This window comes from Uranotaenia lowii, chromosome 3 (genome assembly GCF_029784155.1).
Source record: "Uranotaenia lowii strain MFRU-FL chromosome 3, ASM2978415v1, whole genome shotgun sequence".
NCBI classification, from domain to species: Eukaryota; Metazoa; Arthropoda; class Insecta; order Diptera; family Culicidae; genus Uranotaenia; species Uranotaenia lowii.
This window is the reverse complement of record NC_073693.1, coordinates 17,890,764-17,909,637: the sequence shown is the minus strand read 5'-3', so window position 1 is coordinate 17,909,637 and position 18,874 is coordinate 17,890,764. Positions and strand designations below refer to the sequence as shown.

The window sequence follows — 18,874 nt, the reverse complement described above, 5'->3', positions numbered from 1 at the left end:
GTGGGAACTGTTTGAATATTTTTCGTTAATTTTTAGTTCAAAAATTAAATGATTTACTATCGCTGTGTCTTGCAAGCCCCTTCTTATAACAAATTTTTGCCCAATAATTATTGTCTTTGTCCAAATTTTTGCTGAATAAATTCCATTCATCCTAGAATTATTTTAAAACTTGAGTCCAATTAGAACCTTATTCTACTTTTCGATTCAATTTTGTTGCTTTCTTGTGAGGCCGCCACCGGGCCTCCAGAACGGATGGCGCTTCGTTGACCGGACGAAGCCACGAACCAAAATCCTTGAAGACGACGACGACGACGACGACATAATACTATCGATTTGTGCTTTCGCGGTGCTTCTCCCGATGGCTGTAGGTTGCTTGTCTAGGTATGGGCCACCTTGATTTTCTTTCCAATGGGAGGGCAAAACTAGAATTGGGTGGTGATTATTTCGCATTATAAACGACAGGGTGGGGAGACATCCGCGCATTAGGGTAAGTTGAAACTGTGATTGCATAACGAACACTTCTTTGGTTTTTGTTTTGTTGTGGGGGTCATACTTTTTGTGTTGACATTCCGACTTCTTGGAAAGTGTTATGTTTATAGCAACATTATGGAACGTAAAAACAATTTTTAACACAATTCAGTAAAATAAAATTTCAAATATCAACAAATTTTCTAACTTTTTCTTTCTTCTCATTTTTTTTGCAGATACTAAGACTAGAGCCTGCTGAAAGCTCACCGGAACATCAGGCAGCAAGGAAGAACGTGACCAACGGAATTCCGGTTGTTTTGAATTGAAATTTTCTGGTCCAAAGCTTTGAAGCAAAGAGAAACAAAAAGGGGGGTAGTGCAGTGTTTTTCACTCTCTGGAGCCACCAAATGCCGGAGCCCATTTGTTATTCCAGTGTTTGAATGTTCGTGGCTTCGTTTGCTTTTCGCAAATACCCGACCGAGGTACGAATGTTTCCGGGAATGCTGGAATTAGAGCCGGAGCATTGAAAAAGGAAAAGAAAAAAGTGCTGTGATCAAGTGTGGGTTGGTTGGGAAAAGTAAAGTGAGTGATATTTGCTAATTCATTTTCTTGGGTTAAGATCGAGCGGCTGGGAAATAAATAAAGCTCAAGAAGGATCCATATCAAGCGAATTGTGTGATTGTGGTCGACACAGAAAGGCGGATGGTGTGGAGGGTGGATTGAATTGACCCCTCAAAGTGGCTGGCTGCTGCAATTCAGGGGCAGTCCGGCAGAACTTGTGCTAAGCTGGAGACCTTAAATTAGCTGGGATTAAATCGTGAAAAATCAAAACCGCAGGCGAAGCAACATCCACAACAACGACGTCGACAAAAACGGAAACCAATAGGAGCAGGCAGTGGCATTCGAGTAGCCAGGATGGGCAGGAAAAAGATTCAGATCTCACGGATAACGGACGAACGGAACCGACAGGTGAGATTTTTGGGGGCCCCTTCACCGAAATCCATTAGGCTAATCGAATCCTCATTTCCGGGAATCACGGGCGATTATCAATCGGAAACTCCGGGCGCGTGTACCGATCCATCAAATGTTGATGAAATTCAGGAATGATGTGATTACTTGGTGCTCATTAAATTCGATTAATGTTGGACCTTGAAAAATTTGAAATTATGAGAAATATTTAACTTGTGTTGGGTAGAAATTTAATTTGTGAATTTGAATCCATGCCTGAAACGTTGATTTATTCAATCTCGGTTGCTGTAAAATTATGTCTACTATCTATCAAAAATACTTGTAAAATTTTTTTTTCTATTTAAATTTCCAATCGAATGATCCGTAACGGGGAAACGTGGGCCACTCTGAATATCTCAGATGTGTGTTGAGATAAAAATTTCAATCCAACTGTCATCTTCGTCGCTTTGCGTAAGCTTATTTTTCTATATGTTGTTGACTTATGTTCGCATCATATGTTTCTTGCTTCAAAAATTTTATTTACCTGGTTAAACAAGCACCCGCTAACTGAAACGATGCGGAACCTAAAGTTCATAACAAAAATCTGCTCATACGCTTATGATCTTAATTTTGTCATGATCTTTTGCGTGGAAAAAGAATTTTTGATGAAACATCAATAAGTCACACAAATGCAACCAATTGGCAAATCATAGCTAGTGGGGAATCGTGAGCCATATTTTGTGGGGTATCTATTGCCACTTTTATTTTGGTGTATTTATACACATTCAGAACTTAAAACACATTTTTCCTATCTGTTAAATTTTTTTATGCCAAATTTTTTCCAATACGATTGAGACGAACATAAATTCTATCAAAGGAATTTTGCCGTTACGTTCGCAAGCTAGGTTTTTGAAACAATTTGATCATACACAATTCTCTTTTTTATTTTCTCATCTGAAATTTGTTTAAAATAACTAGATGAATTTATTTATTTAAATAACTTAAGACTTGCGTATTTTTAAATTGTTACAATTGATCTCCTAATAGTACACAGAATGTGGGTTTTTGAATATAATACAAGTATTTAACGATTTTATTTAATGGAATGTGTAAAAAACCTAAGCATTTTTTTCTTTTTATCCTTTATAATAAAGAAGTTAAGAAGGAAAGAAAAAAGTAACCCATGATACCCCACACTCCCTTATTATATTTCACTCATTTGATTTGTATTGTCCTCAACATGCTTCGCTACCCCTTTCAAGAAAAAAAAAGATCGTTTATATTATCTACTAGCTGATCCCATACGAACTCCGTTTCGCTTTCAACTTGGCATATGTCATGAACAGTTTGTATGAAAGTCAATTGCCAAGCATTTTCCAGATGCACTTCCGAATTTATTGTTAAGTAATAATTGCAAAAATATGAAACTCCCGTGTATAAATTACAACTCGATCGTTGCATAACAACGGAATTATTGCCAAAAAGTTAAACCTCTTTCGGTGGCCTCTTCTACAATCTTTGATAACTGAAATCGATTGCCCTTTCCTCAATACTCCCGTGTGCAAATTTTCAGAGCAATCCATTGCATGATAACGTCAATATTGCTCAAAACAGTGGGAAATTAATTAATATAGACGACTTTTTTCGTCGACCCCTAGCAAAACATTTGACATCTAAAATCGATTGCCCGTCCCCGAAAACTATCGTTGGCAAATTTTCATCCCAATCCTATGTATAATAACGACGATATTGCAATAATATTGAAAGTTTAATATGGACGACCCCCTATGCTGGCCCTTTACACTGAATTCAATGCTTGAAATCGATTGCCCGTCCCTTAAAACTTTCATGTACCAAATTTCATCTGAATCCAATGTATAATAACGAAAATATCGCATTAACAGTGAATAGTTTATATGGACGACCCCTTTTGGCTGACTCCTGATTTTAATTTGGATAAGTGAAATCAATTGTTGTCCCTAATAACTCCTATGTGCAAATTTTCATCCCGATCCGATGTGCAAAAACGTCAAAATCACTAAGATATTGAAAAGTTAATATGGACGACCCCTTTTGCCGGCCCCTTACAGTAAATTTGATACCTCAAATCGATAGCACGTCCCTCAAAACTATCGTGTACCAATTTTCATCTGATTACAATGTGTAATAACGTGATTATCGCAAAAACAGCGAACAGTTAATATGGACGACCCCTTTGGCTGACCCCTTACACAAAATTTGACACCTGACATCGATTGCTCGTCTTTTAAAACACTCATGTGCATATTTTCAACACAATCCGACAAAAAGTATCGCCAATATCGCGAAAACAATATTTGTGTTGTATGGACGACCCCCTTCAGAAGGGGTCATCCGAAAATCTGAAAACATTTTTCATCTTTCCTGGTCCTTATGAGCATCCACGCCAAATTTCAGACATCTAGCTCTTAAGACGGCTGAGTCTATAGAGGACAAACAAACAAACAAACAAACAAACAAACATACAGAAATTGCTTTTTATATATATAGATGTATAAATACAAAAATCAATGTTTACGTGTCTGTCTGTCTGTCTGTCTGTCTGTCCGTTTCCTATACACTTGAATATTACTGATCCGATCAATGTGAAAATTGGTTCGTAACAGTTTTTGGGGAGTCGGAGATGGTTTCTAAAATATTTTCAAACCGCTCCATCTCATCGAAGCACAGTACGAGGCATTTTCGTGCAAGGTCTTACACGACGGTGTCTTGTCCGAACCAATCCCGGTAACTGCTGGAGTGAGACAAGGATGTATTTTGTCACCGCTGCTTTTTCTCATCGTAATGGATGAGATCTTGACTGGATCGATTGACTGTAGACCAAACCGAGGATTGCCGTGGAATCCTCCAACCATGGAGCAACTGAACGACCTTGACCTGGCTGACGATATTGTTTTGCTCGCCCAAACACATCAAGACATGCAGAGCAAACTCGATGACCTCACCGAAAGCTCCAAGGCAGCAGGTCTCAAAATCAATGTCGGAAAGACCAAGTCGATGGAAATCAATACAGGAAATCGTTCCAATTTCGTGGTAGCTGGACAACAGGTTGAGACAGTGGAGTGCTTCCAGTATCTTGGTAGCCAGATTACGCCTGATGGTGGGACCAAGAAGGACATCGAGACCCGAATCAGAAAGGCCCGATTTGCGTTTGCGAGTCTCCGAAACATCTGGCGGTCACGCCAGATCTCTCTACGAACTAAGATCCGAATCTTCAACTCAAACGTCAAATCCGTATTGCTGTACGAGTGTGAAACTTGGTGCAGATATGCGGTGACGACGCGAAAACTGCAAGTTTTTGTGAATCGCTTCCTGCGGAACATCATCCGCGCTTGGTGGCCTGGCAACTGGATCTCAAACATTGAACTTCATCGCCGGTGTCATCAAAATGCGCTAGAAATCGAGATTCGGGAACGTAAGTGGAGATGGATTGGGCACACGCTGCGAAGAGATGAAAACGAGATTTGCAGAGAGGCGCTTCACTGGAATCCAGATGGTCATCGAAGAAGAGGCAGGCCCAAAAGCTCGTGGCGGCGAAGTCTAGCCGCTGAAATCCGCACAGTTGACGAGAACCTTGGCTGGCAGCAAGTGAAGACGCTGGCTCCGGATCGCCAGCAGTGGAGATCTTTTATCTCAGCCCTATGCGCCGGTCAATCGGCGCTGGACCCTTAGGTAGGTTAGGTTAGGCTCCGACTAAAATGAGGGGGTGGGGAGGGCACCATTCGAACAATTTTCGGAAATTACTGAGATGATCAACTGTTGCGACCAAATCCATCCAATAAAGGTGGGATTTAGTAAAAACTTATTTACAATTCAATTAATCATCTTACTATGTTAACGCTTATTTTTATCAATTTTTAGCAAAAATCCATCGAGTATTGTTGAAATTTTGTCAATTTGTTGTTAATTTTACATGGAAGACTACACCCCCCCTCCCCACCCCATTTTGAATTGTTGATCGGTTCAGTAATTTCCGAAAATTGTTCGAATTGTGTCATATTATTATTAATTTTGTATGGGAGCCCCCTCTTTAAGGATTCGAAGGGGTTTCAAAGTGCTATGGAAATCATTCCCGGTCTTCAAAACGGCAACATGCTAAATTTCACGATGTCGGTTCAGTAGTTCCCTAAAACTGTTCGGATTCTGTAAAACTTTTGGTAATTTTGTATAGGAGCCCCCTTTTTTTTAGATCCAGAGAGGTTTGAGAGTATTATAGAGAGCATTCTCGGTCTTGAAAACGGCTACGAACCAAATATCAAGTTGATGCAGTTCAGTAGTTTTCGTAAATTGTTCAAATTGTGTCAGATTTTATTGTTTTTGTATGGGAGCCCCCCTCCTTTAAGTTGGAGCGGTTTGAAAGTATTTTAGAAACCTTCTCCGACTCCAACAACTTTTAAAAACCAAATTTCAAATTGATTGGTTCAGTAGTTTTCGAGTCTATAGGGAAGAAACAAACATTCATTTTTATAGATATAGAAGAGAGATGAGTGCCCTCATTATTTAAATGGAAAGAGTCTTTCAATACAACATATTTAATAATTAGATCAAAACCTGTTTGCCAAATCAATAAACCATCTCATCGTGTTAAAACGTTTATGTTATCAATTTTTTACCAAATTTGTTCAAAAACTGTTCGAATTTAATCATTTTTTTGTTAAATTTTGTATAGTAGCCCCCTTTACAAAAACGGTAAACGTTTAGAAATGTTTAAACAATCTCTAGACATCAAGAATTTTATTATGTGTCAAATTTGATCAAATTCGTTTGAAAATAGTTTGAGTTCTAATATATTTTACTATAAACCCCCCCCCCCTCCTCCTTTCCTACAAAAATATGAGAAAAATTTCTATAAATATTTGATACCCCTCCCTTTTTCCAATGGAGGGATATTAAGGGGGGGGGGTCTTTCTTACATTTTTTTCATAACTCGAGAATTAGTCAAGCAAATGGATCCAGATTTGGCATATGAATATATTTGGATACGAGAAATGTTGCAATGATTATTTGAGACCCCTCCTTTCTTTCAGTGGGGAGAAAAAAAGGGGGAGGGGGTGTTTCCATACAATGTTTATTGAATAAATCGAACAAATGGAATCAAATTGGCATGGGAATTTGATGGAAAAGGTTCTTTGATTGTTTGAGTGAGACTCCTCCTAACTTGCATTGAGAGCATAGAAAAAGGGAGGGAGCCCATTCAATTTTTTGCAATATTATTTAACTGATCAAGTAAGGGGAATCAAATTTGAAGTGCGAGGGTATTTGGGTGTACGAAATGCTCCCAAGATCCATCCATTAAGATCCATTAAGTCCTTCTCAACTTTCATTGGAGAAACAGAAAGGGGGAGGAGGCTCTCATACACTGTTTTGCATAACTGGAGAAATAATCAAGCAATTAGAATTGAATTTGGTGTGGGATGATAACCCGGGAAACCTCCAGGGGGGGGGGGGGGGGGGACTTTAGGGATTGTGAAAAATTTGGTAAAATTTGAGGCAAATGTGGCCAAATTTGTCAAAGGAAGTATATTCTAGAACTCTAGACTCTTCCTTTCTTTTCAGTGGGGAGCTTGAAAAAGAAGTTGGGCACACCCATACTTTTTTAATTAACTAGAAAAATGATTGAGAAAATTTTGCTAAGAAAAGATTAATGTACGAGAAATGTTTTCGCGATTATTAACCAGGGGGGCTTCCATAATTTTTGTTTAAAGACTTGAAAACTGATCAAGCAAATGGAACCAAATTTGGCATGGGAGAGAAATTTCATACAAGATCATTTATTTTGGCCGAATAAGAGACTTTTAAATACATGAATACAAAGTCTTAACTTAAGATACCTTATAATAATTGGAAAACAACTTTTATGTTAGGTTAAGAGATCAGAAAAGAATATTTAACAAAATTAGAATTTATCCCTTTTATATTGCAATTCGAAACTCAAGTTTCAGCTTTCATGTCTAAAGGTTGATATATATCGATATTGAGATTTGAATATGAAACTAGCTAACCCGGTGAACTTCGTTTTACCCGTTACTTAATAAATCGTTGGAAAATGTTAACAGGTCTTTAACTTTTTCGTGCTCGTGAATCAGTTTTCATGAAAATCGTCTCAGGGTGGCCAGCGAACCGGGAAAACCGGGAAAAAATCGCGAATTAAAAATGGCACCGGGAAAACCGGGAAAAAACCTGGAATTTCGAATCAAAGCTTGGAAAATTCTATATAGATTCTATTTTGTTACAAAAACCTGTTGAATTCTAAAGTTCATTCATTCCATTATGATGGAGGAATTTTTGAGAATTTTTAAATCCTCAGTTGTTTATTTCAGGATGGGAAACCATTCGGAAATAGCGAGAATACTGGATTTTAATTTCATGAGTATAATGCGGTGAATAGTTGGGAATTTCTCAAAAATTGGGAATTTTGAGCTCAGCGCATACATTTCAGGATTCTGAGATATTTTAAAGGTAACATAAAGATATTTTAAAGATAAAGATAAAATAAAGATATTTTGAATGTATGCATTTTAAATTAATTTTTAAACTCAAGGATATTGTTCCATTCGAAAAAAAAAACATAGAAATTAAAAAACCTTGGATTGCTACGAAGGTAAATATCTTTTATGGCGGTAATTTATAGAATAATTTTATATTTTATATCATAGTGCACTTTCTTTACTAATCTCAGGAAAAAGACTGTTATAAGACGAATCAGGGACGAAGCGACTGTTATAAGAAATAAGTGAACAATGAAGATTCATACGTTGATATCAGATTGTTTTTTCGACTTAATTCACACCTCAAAAACTATGATTTTCAAAACTTCATTAGGAGCTCTTTTTTTAAATAAAGGTGCTTAGTCGAAAATTGAAAAAAGAAGAAGTCACGTAACAAACATATTTGAAATGGGGAAACAATTTGAAAGAGTCTGACCCGACAATCGAATGAATTTGTTTGAACACATAAAAAAATGAAATGTAAATAGAAGGAAACGGATTGATTTTAGTGATTCACAATTTTACAAAGGTCTCATTATCAAATGTTGTTTATATACCAAATTTTACTCTGAGAATTTTTAGATTAGTTTACTTGTTTTTGGCTATTTTGAATTGAGTTCACGGTGACTTTATAAACAATCGCAATATTCAGTAGATAGACGTATGGTGAGTTCCACAATGTTACTTCGTTAATTCAAAGGTGAAGAAGGATACCAAGTTTAAAAATGATCCAAGTTTACATTCTGCACTTTTACTAGTCTCACATTCTTAATAAGGTGAAAAATGTTTAAAATTGAGGATCATAAATTATTGAATTACGGAATCACTTTTGAAACCTCGGAATTTTATTCATTAAAAATTGTCCTACAAAATCTTAATTTAGAAAGCAAATTCCACCTTAGTATTATTTTAAAATTTGGATTAAGATTCCAATAAAAGTATTCTTTTTTGAGGTTTTCTGAAATTTATTCTCAGAATTTAGATAAATAAACATATTAAAAATCCCGCACTGAACACTTAGAACCAATTCAGAAGCCAGAGCTCAATAGATTCAGTATGAGAAATCCCAACGATCATCACTGTAATCTTTTTTTTCAACTTGAAAAATCAATTACTGATAATTTACGTTCAACTTTCATAAAAATTGCTACTTTTATGGTTAAAAAAACGGATAAACAAATTTATTATGTATTTTAAAACTGGGAAAATCATCAAATCTCCATCGGGAAAACCGGGAATTTGAAAATGGAAAGTCGCTGGCCACCCTGCTTCAAGTTGTTCGAATTTTGTCCCGTTTCTAGTTGATTTGGTATAGGAGCCCCCCTTCCATAAAAAGTGAGATTCAAAGAAAACGGCTCCATTTTTATATATAGGATAATGAACAAACTTATTTAAATTTAAATCCTTATTAAAATTTCCATAAATTTTACAAGGTGTAGCTAAGCACACCGGGTCAGAAGTAATTAAATATTAAACATTTCAGTCAGAGGGATGCAAATACTAGAATTTAAAATTAGTCCAACGTTTCGGCCTTTGGTCTTGGCCTTCCTCAAGGGATATATTGCATAATACTGTAGGGGAACTGGGTACAAAATTCGCAGAGCAGGCAAGATGCGCCACCATCAGTTATTCACTAAACTAACATTTTTAACCATTGCTGAAAATGCCAGTCTTTTATATTTACACTTTTATGCGTTTCTAAACATTTGTGGACATTCTCAGTTCGATTTTTACGTAAATTTTACGGAAAACAAATTTCAAACAGTTTTTCTTGCCATTTTTAAATTTTTCTCCTAAGAAATGAAATTTAAAAAAAAACTCGTTTAAAAAAGTTATTCGTTATATTGATGAACAATGGTTTTGACATTCATCAGACAACGAAAAATTACCTGATTTACGCCGAATTTACCAGATTGCATTCTTTATTTACGTATTATAGAAGATTCTTTTAACGTGGGCATGTCATCCCCAGTAGCCCTATGTGTTCCTGAGTGCATCTAATGTTAGCGAATTTTTGCAGGTATCTAAACTTTCTTCTGTAAGTTGTGATCCATTGATCATCATAATAAAAAAAATTTTGGCTGTTTTTTCTGGACATAGTTTGTTTGAACCTACTTCTAAATCTGGTGTGGTTTTGTTTAACTTTCGTCTTGGCCGATTTTACCACTTTTAAAGTTCGTGCAGAACGTGGGAAGTAGTGACATTCCGTGGATTTTGTCCATGTAGGAGAAAAAGTTTAATGCGGAAAACTGTTGCTAGATGGCATGCATTGCATGGGAGATTTTTGGGCGAGATGCAAACAAACGAAGTCCAAAAAAATCTTCATGAAACGTCAAAAACAATCCGATTAAGACTGCTACAAATTTTCGCATTTTGTATGGGTCATACTGTACTTATGCATAAAGAGAACATCTTGCTGCTTGGGTAAGGTTCACATAGACTTGACTATCGTCACCTCACGCGCGGCGCAAAATAAGGGCCATTAGCAATATCAGTTGGGTCTTTAACGTGTTAGAAGGTTTCTGTCTTCAGTTATGTCAAATAAGAAATCTGTCCATTTAATTAATATTTTCTCTCGATTTGTTTTCTACATTTCACAGGTGACGTTCAACAAGCGGAAGTTCGGCGTGATGAAGAAAGCGTACGAGCTGTCGGTGCTGTGTGACTGCGAAATCGCCTTAATCATCTTCAGCAGTAGCAACAAACTGTATCAGTATGCGAGCACAGACATGGACAAGGTGCTGCTAAAATATACGGAATATAACGAACCGCACGAGTCCCTCACCAATAAAAACATCATCGAGGTACGTTTTTCTTGTTTCCATCTGGATTGGTTGGTTGTTTGGTTTTGCATGACTAAAAAGTGCCAAACTAGCAACCGAAAGTAACGTCCTTCCGAATATGACGGGAAATGGATATTACGCAAAAACCAAACTGAACACAACTATCTTACGAAATAATATCTAAGCTCTGTGCAGCACCGGAGCAGTTTTCAATATGCAAAGTATTACCTGCACCTTTAAAAGACACTAACCGCGCCGAATCTTCGAGAGAAAAACTTCTAAACAGCAATAAACCTGGAGGCTTTTTTCGAGAGGTCCTCGGATTCCTAGAAGAATGTTTGACGTTTCTCGTCTTGTCTCCTTCCTTGCTTTGAATTCCTGCAAAAAAAAAATGCAACATTGTAATGCTTTCGTTTTTTCACTAAAAATAATCTGAGATAGTAGGTTTTGCAAAAAAAAAAAACATTTTGGAAAGGTATCTGTTTTGCAGTTGGGCTAGAATTACTTTCACTAAATTTTTTTCAAGTTGAAAAATTATACTGTTGTGGTAAATGATTTTTCGCAATATAAACGAAATTTTCATTTTCAAAACCAAAAAGATTAAAATTTGAAAATCTGCAAAAAAAAGAAGTTTTTTTTTAATTTGCTCAACTGCGAACGTTTCCCGACTTTTCTCTTGTTTTCACTACAATATAAAAAAAAAGATGTCCCCCAAAACTGGCTTAATCCCTAACCCCCGGCTGTGTGCGCGTGGCGTGACGTGACGTGACAATGAGTGTTTTGGTAATGCTTTCGAGTCTTGAATCCTAGCGTATCCGTCGGTTGCCCAGGGCCCCCTTCGTTAATGCCCGTAAGTTCTGTCTTGCTCACAGTTGCAGGTAAACGCACAGAAGGAGAACAAGAACGGCACGATGAGTCCGGACTCGCCGGAACCGGAAGAGAGCTACACCCTGACGCCGAGGACCGAGGCCAAGTACAACAAAATCGACGAGGACTTTCAGATCATGATGCAGCGGAATCAGCAGCTTTCGTCCGGAGGCCGGGTCAATATGGCCGGTAATAGCTACTCGCTGCCGGTTTCGGTGCCGGTCATCGGAACCTACAATGACAGCGGCATGATGCAGAACAGCCCCCAGATGGCACACAATAGTATTAGCCCGCGACCTTCCAGCTCCGAGACGGATTCCGGTAAGTGGGAATTTTTGGTTTCCCGGTTTTCTGTGGTCACATGAACGGTCAGTTATTAAAAAAAATATTACCACGTTTTAAAATTGAGACTCTGTTCATTCAATGTTTGCTAGACAATATTTAATTTCTATTCCTTCATACATGAATAGAACTGTGCAACAACTGTGCAAATTTTGGAAGCTGTAGGGTTCAAATTAGACTGTGGAAAGATCAGAACAAAAAGTGAAAAACGACAAAAGTTAAGAAAATTCGAGTTAATTACTTAAATTACACCGCATTTCGTAGTTTTATGCCGTTTTAAAATTTTTTTCTCAAACTTGTTCCTTCTTTTATGTTCCCGATTTCTACCGATTTTTTTTTTATATTGAAATCACTTACAGTACCTTTCATAATTTGATAGAAATAGGATTCTTGCGAACTGTCACTAAAACTTTGAACTTCCATAACTTTTTACTGTAATGGAACATCTTGTTCAAATTTTCTGTGAAATTTAGTTCAACTATCACACTGTTATCTCACGAGATTTGATGTTTCTCAAACGTTTGTGACCTGCAATACAACAATCCTATGAAAAACTTTCAATAATAATAATAATAATTCATTCTATTCCTCTAACGTAAGATACATTTTTTTTAATTTGTTACAATTGGTTTTTTTTTTTGGTTTATTTTTGTTTTCATATATTTAGTTTCTGATGCATTTTAACTTCTAACAATAAAATACTCGATTACTGTCTTATCAATGCAAATCTTATTAGTGAAGCTTTCTTGAATTCTGATTTCAATTTAAGGGCTTTAACCTGGATAGGAAGATTAACTAACGAGGAACGAATTATTATAATTAACCGAATAATGTAACGAAATAGTTAAACTAGAATTTCTTACAGGAATTAATAGTCTTTTAATATATTGGAGAGCTTCTCTATGGAGCATTCTTTGGATAATTATGCAGGACCTATAATTTGGGTTTAGGTTTGCCAGGATATTTAATGTAAAATTTGGGAACAGTTCTGCACAAACACAAACAAAAAAAAAACTATTTATGCCTCGAAAATCAAAATTTTTAAATCTGTCGATTAACTTTGATGATTTTTTTTTTTACGTACGTACGTAATTTATGGCACTCGAAATTTAGTCAATATTGGTATTAAAAATTAGATTTTCTTTTGAAGAATTTTTATTTGAAAATTTCCATAAAATGTGTTTGAGTACCTACATTGAAATGTGCCTTGTTAAAAATGGAAAAGATCGATCTTGCAGCTCTGATTTTTTAGGTTGATCGATCCTACAACCGTTCATCTGAATTAATCACGAAGGTCGATTTTTGTACCTTAAAATCAAACAATCCTAGACCGAATCCGCCAAATAAAGCGTAGGAGCTTCGACACTCCTGTTGAATTCATTGAAGAAAAGATCCTCACTTTTAACAGGGTTAATAGGTAGTAGATTGAGAGAAGACCATTTATTGATTTTTCTCAGACCATAATTAATTTTATATCTTGCAATCTCTATTGCTAATGAGCTGTTCGAACCAAGATAAATTTGTACATCGGCAAACATTTGAATGATAGAGTATGGAAAAGATGGAAAATTGTTTATGAAAAGAGAGAATAGCATTGGATCAAGAATTGTTCCTTGGGGTACTCCAGATTCCATGGGAGTAAATCTTGAGAAACTATCATTTAACAACAATGATTGAACGCGTTCTTGACGGTATGATTTTATCCTTTTTGCAGCATGTCCAGTAAAAAAGAAATTCGATATCAATTTTGCAATAAGCTAATTATGACACACCCTGTCAAAGGCTGTCAAAGGCAAAATCTATAAGAAGGTTGATAATTTTTCATCGAGAGAAACAGCAATGTCATTGTGAACCTTTCATCAGGGTTGTTTCTGTACTATGATTCGCTCTAAAACCGGATTGACTTTTACTAAGTAAATTTTACTGATTGATTTGACCTGAAATTTGTTTCTTCAGTAATTTCTCAAAAAAAAAAAAAAAAAGAAAATGAAACTGAGCTCAGAGCAACTTTTGAAATTCATTCTGCCATATCTAGCTTATTCTTGACATTTTGTAGAGTGGGTGTTAAACAATATACTAGCTAGCATAGGAAAAGTTTTGAAAAAAATCTATCGGTAGGATAAAAAAGTTTCTCCAGGTACACTATTCTAGGTTTGGCCTTAAAACATCAGATTTCAATTTTAAAGAAATCAATATCATAAGAATAGGGCAAATTCATTAGTGTTTTAAAATCAGAATTGTTTTTTTTTATGAATTTTTTAATTATTTTTTTTTACTGGTTGTTGAATATAAAGTTTTATTTTCATATGAGGGACTTGGAGCTAAAGGGGTATAAGTGACAAAATTGAACAAATCGATATAACGATCTAGAACAAAGTTGCCAGATTTTTTCAGCACGTATCCGGACCGGACAAATACGGGCTATGTTATATAAAAACCTGGCAAAAGCTGGGCATTTGATTTCAAAATTGGCGACCAAAAATCCTGGCAATATCTGGGCAAATTATGTCAGAACCCAGGAAATACCCAACAAAAATCAAGACAAAAAAACTAGAAATTGTTGTTTTCATCAAAACTCACCAGCAAATTTTAAATTGTATTTTAGGCTTCCATGAAACTTGCTCAAAAAATTTATTTTTTGACGCAAAAATAATAAAAAATTACAACACAATTAATTTTTTTTTCTGTTTGGTTTGGCAAATAAAGAGAAAAAAAACCAGGTGAAATCCACGCTTTTTTAATGAAATCCGGGCAACTGAGCTGGACCGAACTTTCCCCAAATTTTGTATTGAATATCCGGACAATCCGGCAAGCTTAATCTAGAACGAATTCTTGACTGCCAAACATCATATGCTATTTTAATCATAATTTTATTCCACAATTTACTTGTTTGTTTATTTTGTTTGAAGTCAAATTGATAAAAGTGCAGCACTTAAACCCTTTTGCCGCCAATCCAAATTTCATTTCCAGAAAGAAGTGTTTTTTTAGTAAAAATATATTTTTCTATATGAAAAGTACATGATGTTTGAAATTTACTATCGACTGTTAATCATTTCATGGCATTAAGTGAAGTGGATCAAATTTTGTTCCTTTTTCTATTCTAACCCACAATGAGTGATTCACAAATTCCTGATTTCTGGTCATAGTATATGGAGGGTGTCACGAATTTGGGTCCAGGATCAATATGTAAATATTTTTACGAGATTATTGGGTTAACGTTGAGGCGCTTGTCGTAAATTTATTGTTAAACATAAACTCATAATGAGTGTAAGTCCATTTCCAATGTCCAATTAATCAGGCAAAGGCGAAATTAATGGAAAAATGCCTTTCAAGAATTATTCAAATCATTATTCCGAGGAAAAATCTTGATTTGAAGAGATTGACTTCAACCTGACAAAATCAGGTCGATCTTTAAACATGAAATCTCTTGACCATCTGTAGCAGTGACATTTCACATCTAAACAACAAGAAATTAACCATCATCCGTCACAGAAAAATTTACTCGTTTCAGTCCCTAGAGTTTCAATTTGACACTCCTGACTATAACCAATATATCTATCTTGTTCGCCAATCGATTTTTTCAAGATTCATAGTTTTGGAAACCTCGTGATATAACTCAAATATGTTGCTCAGGCAATATTCATCAACAAAACTTCAGTTTTCCGTTATTCGAAGTCTAAGATAAAAAATCCGAAAAATCATGCTTCAAAAAAAAAAAACTGAAGATCAGCTACGGAATGCTAATAAAAATTCACTTAGTTTCCAAGGTAGCAAAAGTTAGCAGCTTTACGCTAACTTTTGCTACCTTAAGTTTATATTTTTACTTTTTAATCAATGAACCGTCAAAATTGTTTAAGTCACACCAGATAAATTTTGAAAAGAGAATTTAAAAGTTGACGTAATTTGGCACATTTTTGCATTTTTAGATTGTTAAAATACGAAACACAGTATTTTTGAGGAATTTTCAACGGTAGCTTTTTTGAACCTTTTGCCAATTTACAAATTCTCAGATTTTCTTAGACCTAAACTCAACTCTGCACTGGATGTTTAGCAAGATATTCGCAACGAATTTATATTCATCAGAAAGGTTATTTAATACCGATTGTAGTAGTGTGATTATACAAGCGCTGCGATACTGGCCGTAAAGGTTCAAATCCACCGTAGAAATTCACTACTCTTTTAGAAAAAGTTTTTTTTTCATTCGAAATGAATTACGTGACTCTGAAGTAAAAATCATGTTTAAAATTAAGTCTTTAACACATCAACGACCTCAAAGAAGTCTAAGCCCCAAAGCATCAAAATTTAGCATCCTCTTTCTATCTCAGAAATCACTGGCTAAAATTCTTGAAATTTATTATTTTTGGGTTATCGAAAGTATTGTACACAATTTTATAGAACGAAGTAACTTTAAAAAATGTATCACATTTGAGTTCTCTTTAGTGAAGCACACACGCAACCAAATTCACATCTTTTGAGGCGCGGATTCCAAATAATCATTTTTTTTTCTATAAGTTCTTGTTTTCGAGAAAACTTTTGAAAATAGTTATAAATTCATTGAATAAATTGAATAAATGCTGTTCTTCTGTATACATAATGTTTCAACATTTAACTTAAAAGATTGGAAATCTGGATCCATTTGTAACCCAAGATTATGTTTCATGATTTTATTCAACAACCTCTCAAGCTATCAGTGCTATCAAAATCAAAAAATTAATTTTTAACTTTATGTGTATCTTATTCAGGTTGAACCACCACCAATTTTTTACTAAATGGCTAAATGAATCAAATGTCAACATTCTAGATCTTGTATTTCGGTCTATACTTTTTCAACATTTTAATAACTTTGTGTTATTTAAATTCCGAATAAAACGTACATTTAAAAGAAGTTAAGATGCGAATTCAAAATTGGAATCTAGATTAAGATATCATCAGTGTTGAGCGTTATTTTATTTCAGATTTTAATTCTTTAGTATTATAACAGACCAGACAGTTTTGTTTTAGAAATTCAAGCGGATTTGTTTTTTTTCGCTCGCCGCTAGTGTGCTTTATTTAGAAGCGTAACTCAAATGCTATAAATTTAATAACGAAACTATATTCTAGAAAATTTAACACAACACTTTTGTTTACTCAAACGTACCCATTTCGTTAAATTTGGTCAAATGGTTTCTGAGATATAATATGTCGAATTTCGGTGTTTCTTGGCTTAGATTTCTTCGCGGTCCTTAATGTGTTAATATTTTAAAAAATCATAAATTTAGAATTCAACTCCAAAATTTTAGAAAATAGAAAATTTTAAAAGAACGGTTAAGAATCATATTAAGAATTGTTTTTTTATATTCCCGTCCTTCATTGAGTCACATGCAAATTTAATTTGCATGAAAATGCAGTATCAGAAGGGGGATTTTCATAAACAAATTCCAAATAAAAACTCATCTTTTCGCAAAAAAGGCTTGAAATTTATTTTGAAAGTAAGGTTATAAATTATTTATTTGAATTCCAATGTATTCTTTTTTTTAAGTTTAGTATTGAATGTTTATATTTTTATATTTTGAAAATTTCAAAAACCAAAATTTTTTACTAGTTTCTTTTACTTGTGTATGTTTATATACATGAGCAAAGTCCTAGAGTTTTTTTTTGTTTTTTATAAACTCAGGTTGAACGATTTTCAGATCCCCTGGGAACTATCTGTGACGCCTTTTTATATTCTTAAATGTCGGTCAACGATTGCATGCCTCTGATCAAAACAAAAATACTTTCTCTCGGTTAGGTATTCCTTCCGATTTGTGTTGTCATGCAACATTCAAATGTACCTGACACGGCTCTCAAATTGCCTCCAATTTATGAAATCCATCGTCTTACCGCACCTACTTTCACCCACGCCTTTTTTTGAGCAATTGCTACATTTAGCATTTTATTTTTAAAACAACATCAAAGAGCTGCTGGCCGTTGCTGTGTTTTATTATTGAACCGTATCTATTTTTGTGACCGAGAAATGCCTCCGGAAAATTATCCATGACAATTTCATGCAATCAATTTCATCAAAAGGATAATCGTTTTTTGTTTTGTTTTTTATTTTCTCTATCTCTCTCTTTCAATCCTACTCCCCATTTCCAGTGTACCCTGCCGGTGGAATGCTCGAAATGTCCAACGGTTACCCCCACTCGACGTCACCCCTAGGAGGATCGCCCAGTCCCGGACCTAGCCCAGGTATAGGCAGTCACCATCAACAACAACAGCAACAGCAACAACATCAACATCAGCAGCAACAACAGCAACAGCACCACCACAATAACAATGCTAGTAATGCTAATGCTAACGCTAACAACAACCACAATCACCACCATCATCACCATAACAAGAGTAAGCATGCGAGTGTGGTTTTTTTTTCTCTACTAAACAATGTCTGATTTTGATTTTTTGTTTTGATTTTGTTTGTTCTATTCGATTGTTTACGATTTAAAATTGACACAATTAATCATCGAAATAATATTTTTAAATGTTTTTCTACTTAAATACATTGACAGCAAGGCTCTCTGTTATCCTTCAGCAAACTTCAGTTGAAATTTCAAATTGGTTCAATTATTTATCCTGCTAAACAGGAAGCAAATGCCTCAGATTATTCTTCCTCCATAGTGAGTGAAGCTTTTCCATGCTTGAAGTAGGTATAACGCTATATCTGCCGCCGACTTAACCGCCACAGGAAGATTGATGAATAAATCATGATAATTAAATAACGGATTTCCCGAACTTAACCTTGGGTTCGGGATAATCGACCAGGCACTCACTGATTTGAGTGAGGTGAATGAATACTAGTCGTCGACAATAGTTTATTAAACTGAAGCAAAACATAAGATTCCTGAGCTATTTTTTCTTGTTTTTTTTGTAATATTTTGTATTTTTTATTTGAATTGTTCAGAGAAATTCAACATGGTTAACTTT

The 18,874-nt window shown here is 35.2% G+C and overlaps 1 protein-coding gene across 7 annotated transcripts in view; it reads left to right on the top strand.

The window, feature by feature from the left end:
• LOC129751184 (myocyte-specific enhancer factor 2-like) overlaps positions 1-18,874 on the top strand; it is a 227,748-nt gene that overhangs the window by 185,509 nt on the left and 23,365 nt on the right. For 6 of the 7 annotated variants that reach the window (XM_055746539.1, XM_055746541.1, XM_055746540.1 and 3 more), the window contains 4 exons: positions 705-1,437; positions 10,544-10,747; positions 11,599-11,914; positions 18,050-18,295. In XM_055746539.1, coding sequence (XP_055602514.1) covers positions 1,384-1,437; positions 10,544-10,747; positions 11,599-11,914; positions 18,050-18,295 — 820 coding nt within the window. In that variant the 5' untranslated portion in view covers positions 705-1,383. The remainder of the gene's footprint in view (positions 1-704; positions 1,438-10,543; positions 10,748-11,598; positions 11,915-18,049; positions 18,296-18,874) is intronic. The other variant, XM_055746545.1, reaches the window with a different exon arrangement.